The following is a 14,547-nucleotide window of genomic DNA, read 5'->3' as shown; positions in this document are numbered from 1 at the left end:
ATACTCCAAAATAGATACCAACTGTGACGCTGTATAGAATCTGGGGGACAATTGAGGATATTATGAATATAAATATTGTAAAATTGTAATGAGTTATGCCAGATATAACATTTTTGCAGATACCTTACGTGACCTAATTTGCCAGATGTGATAAACTCATTTATGTGTTTGTATCACCTTTGCATTATAGGTCAGAGATATGTATATATGTCTATTTCAAAACTTGTGCTATGCTTCTGAGTGACACCCCCAGACAGTTTGGCATCAGCACTGTCTAGCCTGCTTGATGGCCCATCGAGAGCCATCAGCTACACAATTGACCCACTGAGAGAAGGCAGATACACCTTATGACTCAGCAAGGCATGCAGGGACATGCCTGTGGACAGAACTCTGAGGCTTTCAAGCCATGTGCTGGACAGCGTGTGTTTCAAACTAAGGAAGCATAGGCTGCATGGCAAAAGACTATAAAAGACAACTGGATCTTCTCCATTTTGTCTTCAGTTCTGCTTCTTACCTCTGGAGGAACTTTGCTACAAACTGAAGCTCTGAACAAAGGACTGAATTACCCACCCAAGCTGTGGATGTATTCCAGAGGGACTTTCAAGTCAGCAAACTCACCAATACTGCTAGGAACCTGATATATGCACTTTGAAGTCTTTGTATGTATGGATGTAACTGTTCTACCATCTCTCTTCTTGTTCTTTCCTTTTCCTTTATAATAAACCTTTAGTTTTAGACACTGACGGATTGACTGGCAGTGTGGTATTTTGGGTAAGGTCCAAACTAGGGTTACCATATTTGAACATTCAAAAAAGAGGACACTCCACGGGGGGGGGGGGGGTATTTGCACTAGTATCTACCAACTCGTGTTGTATTAATGTGGTGTTATACTGTTATATATGCTGTGCGCTATATGTCATCTATATTGAGTATATATAAGAAAAAGTGATATGGCCTCAAAAGTGAAGTTTAATTATTTAAAGTTTACTGTACTTCTTTATATGTAGTGAGTCCTTTCCTTTCACCAGTTCTTCCGTTTTCTTTCTCCTCATGTGCCCACACATACTTCTCTGTAGATTGCATTTTTTTCAGCAGTGGTTGATTGCTCTTTAAGAAGGCATGAAAGTCTTTACAAGAAGTTTGTCTAAAGTTGTACTGTACAAGTAGAATTCCTTTCAACAACTCAACATTCAAGTTGTTCCTTTCCTTTGTCCACTGGCTTTGCGTCAGTGAAAACATTCACTCTGCATTTGCATTGTGAGAAGGAATAGCAAAGAAGAACTGTGCAATCTTTAACAGTTCTGAATGACACTCAATGTTTTTGGATTTCTCAAAATATTTGGTCCACTCCTGGTGTGCTAGCAAATTACTGAACTCTTCATCACTGTTGCAACTTTCTGTAAACTTCTTCAGGTTGCTGACCTGATCAAAACACTTCACATCATCAATTTGTACTACCTTATCGATCAGGTACTTGATACAAGGTTCCACATCACTCCAATTCAGTGTCTCACTCAGGGTAATCCACTTGAAACAACAGAAGTCTTCCAGGGGTCTAAGCCATTTCTCCAAATATTCTAAGCATCTTCTGTACATATTATCTACTTCAGCACAGAATTTGTCACACTCTTCATCAATTCCTTCCATGCGCTTTTGTGCCAGTAGTCCCTTAACTTTCAGGGACATAAAGTTGTGAGTCTTGCGTTCAAGAAGGATAGTGTGAACCGAGTTCAAACTTTTCAGCACTTCCGCAACAGAATTGCTTTCCCTTTCGATTTCTTGGATGTAAATTTGGAATACACTCATGAGTGAATGCATGTGCCAGAGGTAAATCTCACTTAATTCATACTCAAAAAAATGTCTTAAGCACTGTGGGTGGTTTGTCCTGTGACGGAAAGAATGACTTCAAGGCTGGAAACATCTGTATCAGCCTTGTAATGCCTGGAGATAATGACAGTCATCTTGTCTTGCTATGAGAAAGCAGCTTTCTGTATTCAACATCAAGAAACTCACAGTACTCCTTCAGCCGCTCAGTTCGGACAGTGTAGATATGAAAGTACTGGTAAATTTTAAAAATAATGTTCCCAATGTCAACGTTCATTGTTTCTGCTGCATGGTGAACATAGTTGTTCAAAATGTGTGCTGGGCAACCCACACCAATTAATGTTCTCTTCTGCAACAACTTCTTTACGTTTGCAAACACAGTCTTTCCATCTTCATCATGCCGGAGTCCTCCAAACATTGTATTGCAGTTGTCACCTGTAAATGCAATACACTTCTCGAACAAACCATTTTTTTAAAGCATTTCTTTTACATAATGAGCAATTGTATCGGCAGTCTCGTTAGGTGTGTTCTGGACCTCAATCAATTTTGAGTGCAAACCCCTCATTTTTCCAGTCGAAATACTGAATAATTACTGGAAGTATTTTCACTGAACCGTGATTGCTTCTGTCTGTAGCAACTCGAGAGTAAACTATGTCAATTTCTTCAAACGTTTTCAGAACAACATCAACAGAATGCAGTGCAAGCACAGAGATAACAATTGCTTCTGTCTTGGTTCTAGCACTTGAAAATTTCCGTGCTACTTCAGGATCAGGGAATGTCTTCAACAAGACAGATGTGCAATCCATTGACTTAAAGCTATTATGATGCTTAACGGTGTGGAATGCAAAAAGCACCTTCTGCTGCAGTCACAGCATCCTCTGATTCGCTGCCTGGTTTTACAAAATAATCTGTCAATTTTGTTGATGAGCTCTCTCCTCGAACTGCTTTTTTGTGCTTGTCTGAGTCCACCTGAGTTTTTAAATCATTAGCACCTTCATTTTTCACAGAGACGTAAGTACCAGGTCTACATACCAAGCACTCAGCTTCCCATTCTTCTCTACCACTTCAAAAACACGGGAATTTTGTCTTTAGTTCTGAATGAATTTACACTTTCATTTTGGCGTTGTGTTTGGGGGTAGTAAAATAAAATATTAAATAAAGAGCTCTTGAGGAAACACTACCGTGCACGATATGAACTCAGAAAAGACACGGAAATAGTGCAACGTCGACAATCGCCACTATGGAAAAATGAGACAACTTAACAATGTTTAAATATGGGGCCTAATTCTGCTGCATGTTCAGGCCACTTTGTGCTAGTGAAGCAGCCAGTTTAGCAGCTGAGGGATTCCTCTTCCTTGGCTGGCAGAGTCCTGGGAGTGGATCTTAAGTCACCCCACTCTGGGCTGCTGTTATAGGGGACATGGCTGGGAATGTACATATAGGGTGACCAGATCACAACAGTAAAATATCGGGACACATTGGGGTGCTCTCGACCCCACTCCCACTCCTCCCACGCTCCACCCCCACGCTGCCTCATGTCCCGCCCCCTCCCCACTCGGCCCCGCCACTGCACCCCTCCTCACCCCCTGGCTCACCGCTGGCTTGCTGCCTCCCTCCTCTGTCCTCCACCCACCATTCACCTCATCCCACCTGCCATTCATCTCCTCACTCCCCTGCCAGAAACCCCCATGCCCACCCCAAGAACCCCCGCCTGCCGCTGGCTCGCCACTTGCCTCCTCACCCCCACCCGCCGCTCACTCGCTCACCTCTTCAACCCCCGCTGTCTGCTGCTGGCCTTTTCAACACTTTTCAACACCTGCCTCTGGCTCGCCGCCCACCGCCTCACTCTCCCCGCCCGCTGCCCACCTCCTCACCGTCCTGCCCGCTGCTGGCTCCCTCGCCGCTCACCTCTTCAACCCTTGCTGCCTGCCACTGGCCTTTTCACGCCCCCCCACACCCTCTGCTGGCTCACCACTCGCCTACTCACCCCTCCTGCCGCAGGTCCTTCTGGGTCCTAGGATCAGGGGCAGCCGAGGGGTGTCTACGTGCTGTGCCCGCCACAAACACGAAGACCGTGGCTCCCATTGGCCGGGAAAAGCGCCAATGGGAGCTGCCGGAGCCACAGAGCAGGGCTTGCATGCACCAGCAACGCGCAGAGAGCCCCCCGCCCCCCACCTCCACCCCAACCTGACCCTAAGAGCCAGAGGGACCTGCCGGGGGGGCGAGGTGGGGAGTCCTGGCAGTGCTTACCTGGGGTGGCTTCCAGGAAGCATCCGGCAGGTCCCTCTGGCTCCTACCTAGGGTTGGGTCAGGTCGGGGAGGGGGTAGGGGACGCAGAGGGCTCTCTGCCCGCTGCCAGTGCCTGCAAACCCCGCCCCCACAGCTCTGATTGGGCAGGAGGGAGCTGGTGCAGCATGCAGAGACCCCCTCTGCCTCTGTGCCCAGGGGCCGCCCACACTGCAGGCTTCTGCCAGCGGGCGGGCGCCTGGAGCTGCCCCAGGAAGCGCCGCCAGCCCCAGGACTTTGGTGCGTGTGGTGAGGTGAACGGTCCCCGATATCAGGACAAAGGGCATCCCGACCAATGTGGCGAAATCCTGGACGTTTTTAGATATTTAAAAATTCCTCCCGGATGGCGATTCAAGAACTAAAAAGCCAGACATGTCCGGGAAAATATGGATATATAGTAATCCTAGTCCAAACCTATACTGACCTAGTTACATGGCTGACCCTTTGGGGTCAGAAGAACATTTTTGTATATGTGAGCAGAGTTTAAAATAACTTCTCACTGTACTGGACTTAGGTGCTGATGGGAGCCAGAGAACTGGAATGCATAAAGGGGGCTGTGATTTCTTTTTTGCTTCTTGATAACAAGTGTGGGGGATCAGAAGCAGAGTTTGTGACTGGTTGAGGAGAATAACTTTAGTGTTACTCCCAAGACTGGTGGGTATCTGCTCTCCCTTTCACTGCCTGCCCTGACCTTGGCATTTCCAGTGGCGGCTGCCCTGGGCATCACAGGTCACACCAATATGTTGCGGGACTTGTTCCCTATCCCTGCTAGGAATTTTCTTCTAAAAACCTAACACAGCTTTTAGTGAGGGTTAATACACCCAGTAATTATGATCAAATGAGAGAATTAAGTAAGAATTATTTAAGTTCTGTTAAGGTAAGTAGCCATGACTTCAGTGGAAAAGTGATCAAATTAAGGAGTAAGGGCCAGATTTGTGTGTGTTAGAGCAGTTAAGATCCATGAAACCACCATTGAGATCTTATTTCAAGTTTGCACAGGTGTAATTGCTGTTAGAATTTAGCCCCTTGTAGGAGAAATTCTGCTGTTTTATGCCCTGTGACGTCAGTGGGATTTTTTACAGTATCAGAACACTCAGTTCCTTTCCAGGAATTTCCTCCTGCTGATGTGGGTTCAGCTTGCCTCCTTCTCAATGAAAAGCATAGCGCTCTCAGAGATGCTATTTATCTGGTCTTCACAGTGAATTCCCAGTCAGAGGGTAAAGTAATGCATATTCCAGACCACTGTTTTGATTTGTGTTACCATCAGAGATACCTACTGATGCCAGCGAAGAACAGGACTGTAATCCAGACAGAGTAGGATTTCAGAACTGGAGGCTCAGATTTGCATGTGAATTTGAAAACTAGAAGTGTTGTCAGAGAGAGTTGAGGCGACGCTAAGCACCCTCAATTCTTATTGATTTAAGAGGGTTGGAGGGTGCTCAGCCCTTTTCAGGAGCAGGCCATAACAACCTTATCTTTCCATGGTAAAAGCAGCTCCTTCCACCAAATACCCAGTACTTATAAGCACTTGCACCAAATAAGAGCACGACTTACTTGGTGAAAGTACTTGGAAGAAATGTAAGCCTTTGTCTTCCCACCATTCTGCAGCAGTGCAGTTTGTCAGCATCTCCATGTATTAAGAAAGCTAAAACGGCACCTAACAGAAGTGTAAAAGCTACTTTGACAGCTCTAACTTTGACGTACAGTGAGCTGGATTCAACAGCCATTGAAGTCAATGGGAGTCTTTCCTCTGACTTGAGTACGCTTTGGATCAAGCCCAGTATGAATATTTTGATGTGGTTCCCCTTCTAGGTCTTCTTTTCTGTGCAACAAGCAAGCACATTGAATAACTGCTTCATGCATATCCCACATCCTTCAGTCCTGAAACCCAATTTTCATTATCTGCTTTTTTTTAAACTTCATTTTAGAGACAAGTTATTAATGTTTCAGGAAATCTCAACAGCTTGTAGGTATAATGAAGCAATAAAATTTGCTAGTAAATTCTTAGTTTTAACTGTCATTTTGCTCAGATTTATTCATTCATTCTGGCATTTGATTGAGCTGATTTTTATTACTTTGACTGGTTTGAGAGTACTTTATTACTTTGACTGGTTTCATTTGAATTAATCCACTACTTTTGTAATATCTTCTGTAGGTTATCAGAAGCCAAGCTTCATCCTCTAGGGTTTGAAACAAGTTACCTCAATGGCATCCATATGAACTCTCCCCAAAATATCAACTGATCTGAACATCAATATATACACTTTGCGCATTGAGAATATGTTACAGAATGAGCTTTCGATGGATATGCAGAATAAAAGACTAAGTCATCAGAAATAGAATATGATTTTAAGTTCCAAACACAGTTTTCCTTGAAACATTTGTCAAGAATATGTTCTAGTCCCGAAGCTATGCTTATTCATATTGCTCAGAAACTCTTAATCACACCTCTTCCAGATAGTATTTCCTGTTTTAGGTGTGGGTTGCTTTGCATGTTTTGTTATTCATTAATCTTCCTTTTCCTAGGGGAGTCCTTTCAAACCATATGTTTGGTGGTAGTGCATTTTGTAAGTGTGCAGCTTTTCACAAAAAGCTCTTATAAAGAGAATTAGATTATATTGGCAACTTGTAATCTTAAAAAGAACAGCTGTTACTTTTTTAAAACTATAATAGAATTTTTTGACATGTGGGTTGGTTTGCAAATACGGGAGAGCTTTCCTTTTTTGTACTCCCCATGTAGGGTAGTCTGTATGTTAATCAAACTCCTGAATGTCTTGAGTTTTATGCTGTCTGCTAAAGATTCTGTAAACACATGTACCTTTGATTTTAAAGGAATGCTGTGTACTTAAAAGTCCTATAATAAGAGACAAATGTCCACATCTACGTTGAAAATAACACCTTCCAGCAGTTTCCAAACTTTATTGGTTCACGTATCACCTTTAAATTGTTGTGAAGTGAATTGATGAAACATCAAGTTCATATATCACCAGTGGATGTACTACAGTTTGGGAACTCCTGCTTAGATTAAAATTGAAAGAACGTCGTAAAGTTTACTTTAGTGTTTGTGGCTTTGTTTAATTCTTGCACTTTTCCTGGCTTCAACAAAGAAAGACTAGGCAATTTCATTTTCACTTTACATTGTACTATTCAATACTGCCTTGTTTTACATTGTGCTATTCAATACTGCCTTGTTTGGACAATAAGTTAGGAATTAAAATTTTACCGGAACAGAACAAAGTAAAAAAACATTGAAAAGGCGGTTCTGATTTTACATCGGATGGCCACTAACTACATTCATCCTTTGAGAGATTTAGGGTAAAATGTTTAAGTATGTTTAATTGACTCAGGAGCTAAGTTCTACTGAAAGTCAGTAGGATTTAGGACCCCAAGTGCCCTCAATACTTTTGAAAATTTTAAAGCTTTTATTCTAAAAAGAGGAATTTGCATTAAAATTGAAGTTTTAACCAACAGTTTGACAGTGTCTACAAAAATTATTCAAAGTGATATGTAATTTTAGCCACGTGGACAGAGATGAAGAATTAAAAATTTAGTGTGATGTGAATTAATTTGCTACCTTTGCTGAAGAAAATATTCTGTGTAGTGGACCTCTTTTTCCAATACGGCATGTTAAAGAAATGTATAAGTCTCACAATAAGAAATTTTTCTCCATGGATGACTAATAACTGATAATTGTATGCAGTGTTGTAGCAATGTTAGTACCAGGATATTAGAGACACAAGGTAGGTGAGGTAATATCTTTATTGGACCAACTTCTGTTGTTGAGGGAGACAAGCTTGAGCTTATACAGAGCTCAAAAGCTTCTCTCAGCAACAGAGGTTGGTCCAATAAAAGGATGCCTTTCCCACCCCATGTAATCATTTTTATCATAGAGACATGTGGATGATCAAGATTGAGAACAAGTGCTACCGTAGACAAAGTAAAGAGTGCAAATAACTTGATGAACACTCCCTCTTTGGCTTTGTCCTTTATGCCATTTTGGTGAGTGATGTTTTTGGCAAGTCTTTTTTAACGTCCTTTCCATCGCTTTATTTTGTTCTTCACTTTGAAGTCACTTTATCCACAAGGCCATTGCACAGCTATACCATGAAGGTCTCAGTTTTCAAGCTTGACCTGGGGACTGTGGTTTTTAGAAGTACTAATGTAAAATTGGAAAGCTTCTAAGACCATTAACACCTTCCACACCATGATTTCAGTCCCTTGGGATGTGAAATCTGACTATTTTTTTTCTAGTTTTGAGGATACTTGACTCTAGACCAAATGTGCTTCCTTCAAAAACACAGAAAACTTTGAACAGCTCTATGCAGTATGTAGCTGCTGCAGCAGCTAATAGTCGGCTGGAAAAGTCCCTGTCTTCAACATTAACTGGGCAGCAGCATATATCTTATAAGCATAAGGATTACCTGACAATGGGATACATAGGCTACATCCTTATGAAGAATGTAGCATCAATATACTTTTATTAAGCCCATATTTAGCTAGGATGATGCATGGAACACACTGGAAACCACGCAATAAACAGTGATAATGCAAGAGATCAAATTCACACCACTGAATTATCAAATCCTACCGAACGAGAAGCCGCTCATCCCTAGTAGATTGCTGCTGTCATGACTGAATGAAGCTATTGCTTCACAATGGCAGCTTAGGGAGCAGTTATCACCACTCTGGCAACCCAAGGGAAAATACTGCTTCCTTGGTGGCCGAAAAGGGGCTGCTTTTCATTGGGCAGGAAAACGGAAAGGGAAGGAAGCAAGCAAGCAATTTTTAAAATTTGGATCCAAGTACTATATGTATTATATTTAGGCTGTCAAGCGATTAAAAAGATTAAGTGCACGGTTAAACAATAGAATACCATTTATTTTAAATATTTTTGGATATTTACTACCTTTTCAAATATATTAATTTCCTTCACAACACAGAATACAAAGCGTACAGTGCTTACTTTATATTTATTTTTGATTGAAAAATGTGTTTTTTACCGTGCGAATATTTGTAATTCACCTCATACAAGTACTATAGTGAAATCTATCATGAAAGTTGAAATTACAAATGTAGAATTATGTAAAAAAAAAAACTGCATTCAAAGATAAAACAATGTAACACTTTAGAGCCTACAAGTCCACTCAGTCTTGCTTCTTTTTCTGCCAATCACTATGACAAACTAGTTTGTTTACATTGACGGGAGATACTGCTGCCTGCGTCTTATTTACAGCGTCACCTGAAAGTGAGAACAGGCATTCACATGGCACTTTTGTAGCTGGTTTTGCAAGATATTTATGTGCCAGATGTGCTAAACATTCATATGCTCCTTCATGCTTCAGCCACCATTCCAGAGGACATGCTTCCATGCTGATGATGCCCGTTAAAAAATGTGTAAATTAAATTTGTGTCTGTACTCCTTGGGGGGAGAATTGTATATCCCTTGCTCTGTTTTATGTGCATTCTCATATATTTCATATTATAGCAGTCTCGGGTGACGACCCAGCACATGTTCATTTTAAGAACACTTTCACAGCAGATTTGACAAAACGCAAAGCAAGTACCAATGTAGAGATTTCTAAAAATAGCTACAGCACTTGACCTAAGGTTTAAGAATCTGAATTGCCGTCCAAAATCTGAGAGAGACAAGGTGTGGAGCATGCTTTTAGAAGTCTTAAAGAACAACACTCCGATGCGGAAACTACAGAACCCAACCCCCCCCAGAAAAGAAAACGAACCTTCTGCTGGTAGCATCTGACTCAGATGATGAAAATGAACATGTGTCAGTCTGCACTGCTTTGGATCGTTATCAAGCAGAACCCATCATCACCATGGAAGTGTGTCTTCTGGAATGGTGGTTGAAGCATGAAGGGACATAGGAATCTTTAACACATCTGGCACATAAATATCTTGCGATGCCAGCTACAACAGTGCCATGTGAATGTCTGTTCTCACTTTCAGGTGACATTGTAAACAAGAAGCAGGCAGCAGTATCTCCCGTCCATGTAAACAAACTAGTTTGTCATAGCGATTGTCAGAAAAAGAAGTAGGACTGAGTGGACTTGTAGGCTCTAAATTTTTAGACTGTTTTGTTTTTGAGTGCAGTTCTGTAACCAAAAAACCTCAAACAAAAACCTACATTTGTAAGTTGCACTTTCACGATAAAGAGATTGCACTTCATTACTTGTATGAGGTGAATTGAAAAAGACTAGTTCTTTTGTTTATCATTTTTACAGTGCATATATTTGTAATCAAAAATATAAAGTGAGCACTGTGCACTTTGTATTCTGTGTTGAAATTGAAATCAATATTGAAAATGTAGAAAAACATCCAAATATATTTAATAAATTTCAATTGGTATTCTATTGTTACAAGTGAAATTAGTATAGTTAGGGCTGTCAGTTACTTGCAGTTGACTCACGTGATTAATGTTTTTGAGTTAATCGTGATTAAAAAAAATTACAAACTTTAAATTGGACTAATTCCATCTCCAGAGTGATGACTGTCCAAAGCACTTTAACTTTGCTCTTGTAGCTTGAACCATAAGCCATAATCAGAAGAACTCTGAGATGGAACTGTAGATCTGTAATTCACAGTTGCCAGTTGTGGATAGATGGATAGATAACAAGAGAAAGGACTAAAGAATTTGGCCCACTATGTTTAAAATCTGACTAGAAATCTTTTAGAGGATCAAACAGTAACCATTAGATCTGCTATGTATGTATGTGCAGGCCTGCTTATAGAATTTTAGAAGTGTTACAGTAGTTGGCAAATATTGACTTTTTTAATGAGAACTGGTATCACACCGTAGTATGTGAGATGTTGCGAGTACAGGGACAGGCTGCACCAACAGGAGTATCTGGAAAGCAATGGTGTGGGACAGTAACTGCTGGTAAATTGATGTACCACTGCATTTACCCATCACATAAATACAAGTGTTCATATTAAATCCTGCTTGACAAATTATAGTGGGCTGGCCAAAAGTTTGTATTATAATTATTTCCCACGTGAGATGCTAGCTCAGTCCAATGTGAAGGTGGAGAGCACCTGATGCTACTCCGTTGGCCCCTATAGCCAGCTTGAAAGTGGTGATGGCACACGTCCCAGAAGGAGCCACATGTCTAGCTCTTCATGACTGGGAGGATGATTTATTATTTGTATTACCATAGCATCCAGGGGCCCCATTCACCTCATTGTGCTAGATGCTGTACAAATGCAGACCAAGATGACTTTCTATCCCAAGAGGCTTACAATCTAATGATAAGACAGGAGACAGATGATATAGATGGAGTATAACAACAATGAGACAGTATTGGTCCTCATGATAGGCAATGGTCTCTGTACACTAGCAACCTAACTTGTCAAGGGCTTTGTTAGCATCACAGCAAAGGAGACTTGAAGAGAGATTTGAATAATGGATAAAAGTTGCGGATATTTATGTGGAACACTGCCCAATAGCAAGGGCAGCATGAGAAAAAGTACTGAGGTGTGTGTTTGAAAATTTAACAAGTGGGCAGTGAAGGACAGCATCATGGGCCAATTGCAGGCGAGCACCGACAGCTCAATAGTAAATAAGAGACAACTGATAGCATGAGGATTGACTATGAAGGGTCTTAAAAGTAACTACAAACAGCTTATGTTTGATTTAATAAAGAATATGGAGCCAGTGGAGGGATTCAAAGGGAGGGGTGACATGATCAATTGACAGGCATGGGGCAGAGATCTTAGCAGCAACATTCTGAATGGATACAAGTAGGGAAAGATTGCATTTGTCAAGTCCAGAGAGAAGGATGTTGCAGTAAACAAGACAAGAATTTTGGCTGCATAGATGGATGTACTTTGTATTCTGCATCTTAGATGTTACACAGAAACAATGAGCAAGATTTAGATATAAACCAGATGTAAGCACCAATTTGAACATGATACTCAGATGCGTACCTGAAGAACAGGCAGGATGGTGCCTGATATCCAGAGCGATTGAGAAAAAAGAGTAGGTGGGAGGGCATGGGCAGGAAGATTAGGAGCTGTGTTTTAGCCATGTTTAGCTTGAGCTGGTGGCTAGATATCCGAGACAGGACAAGATTTTAGTCTGGGCAGGAGACAACAGGCCTGGAGTAGGGAGGTAGATCTGAGGTATCAGCATAAAGATGGCAGTTTAATATGTGCTTGCAGATGATATTACTCAGAGATAAAAGTACAACACTGTCACCTTGAATGGTGGATAAAGTAAAGGGCCTCCAATGAATATCCAACCCAAGTGATCTGACAATCAGAAATATTTTTATAAATATGGGCTCAGATCACTCAATTACAGCTCAGGAGTTCACTGTGCAATTCTACACAGGGGTATAAAAACAGCCTTTGCAGTCTCTGGCTGATCTTTTGGCATAGTTTAGGACAGTTTACAGACCCCAGGGGCCCTTTAGCAGCCACATATCAGTGAAGCATAGGATAGCCAGAGCTACAATGCCATGACTATACCCCTTACATTGGCAGCAATGCAGCTGCTTTGCACTGCACCTTAGGATCTGGTCCATATTCATAATTCTGCACTACTATAATAACACATTAGTGATATTGTGAACTGACAAGTTAAAGAGATCCAAGCATGATCTAAAGGCAAAGATTATGACTTAAATGTCATGTTAAAGATAACTACTGGTTAATCAAAATAAGTTACCCTCTTGATTTTCAGAAATGACAAAGGTTTTTTATCTTAAAGTTGAAGGATTTTAGGACTAATTATGTAAACATGAAACCTGCCTGCACAGAAGTGATTTTTATACATTCTTAGAAAGAGTAAAGTAGCATCCTATTTTAGGAATATCTGCTTGTTTGAAAAAATAATGCCTTATTTCTAAATGAAAGTGGAGTCATTTGCACTCCTAGAATGTTGTAAATTAGTATTTTGTTTTATTGTAGAAGACTGATATATTAATATAACAAGTACTGTATACGACTTACAGGTTTTAAATGCACAGAGAGCTGGATACAAGGCAGCTATAGTTCACAATGTTGATTCTGATGACCTAATTAGCATGGGATCCAACGACAGTAAGTACAGGTATCACTTCTCTCCTTTTGAAAATTATTCCACCCACTATAGCATATGGTATTAACTTCAATTTATTATAATCAGGAATTCCCCCTTGTTTTAGTGTATTTAAGATCTTAGAAGCTGGTGTGTGAACGTATGTGCCTGCTTATATATGGTATTTGCACAATTATGGTGTTTGTGTTCTGTGCAAGCATTGTTCGGTCTATTCTCCTTGTTAAAATTTTGGTTCAGCTTTTCCATGGAAGTCAAGTGGTTAAAATTTATGAGCAAGAGGAGTGTGATTGGCCCAATAAATAGCTGGAATGATGTCAGTTCTCGTTTGTTATTACTGAAGTAGGAATACAGCAAAAATAGTTACTGGTGCTCCATGGGATGAGGATCCAAAACATATTGTAATTTTTGGGTGGGGAGTCTTTTTCCATGCTCACTGTTCTTTGCACAGCTGTCTGTTCATCTAAATAACCCCCAAAGGATTAGACAGGTACGTACATTTATTCCAGTGAAAAACTGAAGGTATTCCCAGAACACAGCATACAAGAGGTATGATTCCAGTGTATTCTGTTTTGATATGATACATTCAATAGGTAGTAAGTTGAGAACATATTTGCAAGGTGGCTGAAATGTCAGCTTCCTCTTGTGATATGTATTTCTGTGTTTAATGAGAAAGTGTTCATGTGATTTACTGTTGAGGGTTTAAAATATTCTTTATCTCTAAAGTAGCACACTGCCACATAATCCCACTGTTGCCAAGGAAAAAGTATTCAATTTCTATTATTGCATATTTTGGATAGATCCAAAATATTGCTTCTGTCTTTAGTGCTGTTAATTTTCTGTGATATTTTGATCCTTTTTCTTCACTTTTCTTCAGCTGATTGAGTACTGAACAGGAGCATAACTGTGAACAAACACTATTTCCAGATAAAGAGACACCTTTCAGTGAGCTGAGAAATTCACTTTCAACAGACAAAACACTAAATTGTGGGAAAGCTGTAAGAAGTGTTCTAAGTGAAATCCCCAAGCATGTGATGCTTGCTTGGTTTCAAGTTTAGCTATAAACTCAAAATGCAAGAGAGGTTTGCAAGAAACCTTTGAAACAATTTCAAGTGACCACAGGCCATTATACGTTTTTTGCATTGCAATCAGAAAAGTATGATTCCATACTGGGAAACCTGAACACTTTGATGTCAACCAAATTTCACTGGAACTTTGGATTCATTCAACTTTGAAACTTAAAGTCACAGGTGCAAATCCACATGAACTGAAACCAAGTAAGCAAACCCAGACAGTTCACACAGCTTTACTTAATACATAAATGAAGCCTGCCTTGTTAGCTGCCCTACATTTTGCACCTCTCTTTTAATATGTACCTTTATATATTT

At 40.6% G+C, this 14,547-nt stretch overlaps 1 protein-coding gene across 4 annotated transcripts in view; it reads left to right on the top strand.

Annotated features, from left to right (window-relative positions):
• The window catches only part of RNF13 (ring finger protein 13), a 105,193-nt gene that overhangs the window by 53,433 nt on the left and 37,213 nt on the right, over positions 1 to 14,547 (top strand). For all 4 annotated transcript variants that reach the window (XM_073359710.1, XM_073359709.1, XM_073359707.1 and 1 more), the window contains one exon: positions 13,077 to 13,164. In XM_073359710.1, the coding sequence (XP_073215811.1) occupies positions 13,077 to 13,164 (88 nt within the window). The remainder of the gene's footprint in view (positions 1 to 13,076; positions 13,165 to 14,547) is intronic.

The sequence above is a fragment of the Lepidochelys kempii genome, chromosome 9 (assembly GCF_965140265.1).
Source record: "Lepidochelys kempii isolate rLepKem1 chromosome 9, rLepKem1.hap2, whole genome shotgun sequence".
Lineage (NCBI taxonomy): Eukaryota > Metazoa > Chordata > Testudines > Cheloniidae > Lepidochelys > Lepidochelys kempii.
This window is presented reverse-complemented; position numbering and strand designations above follow the sequence as displayed.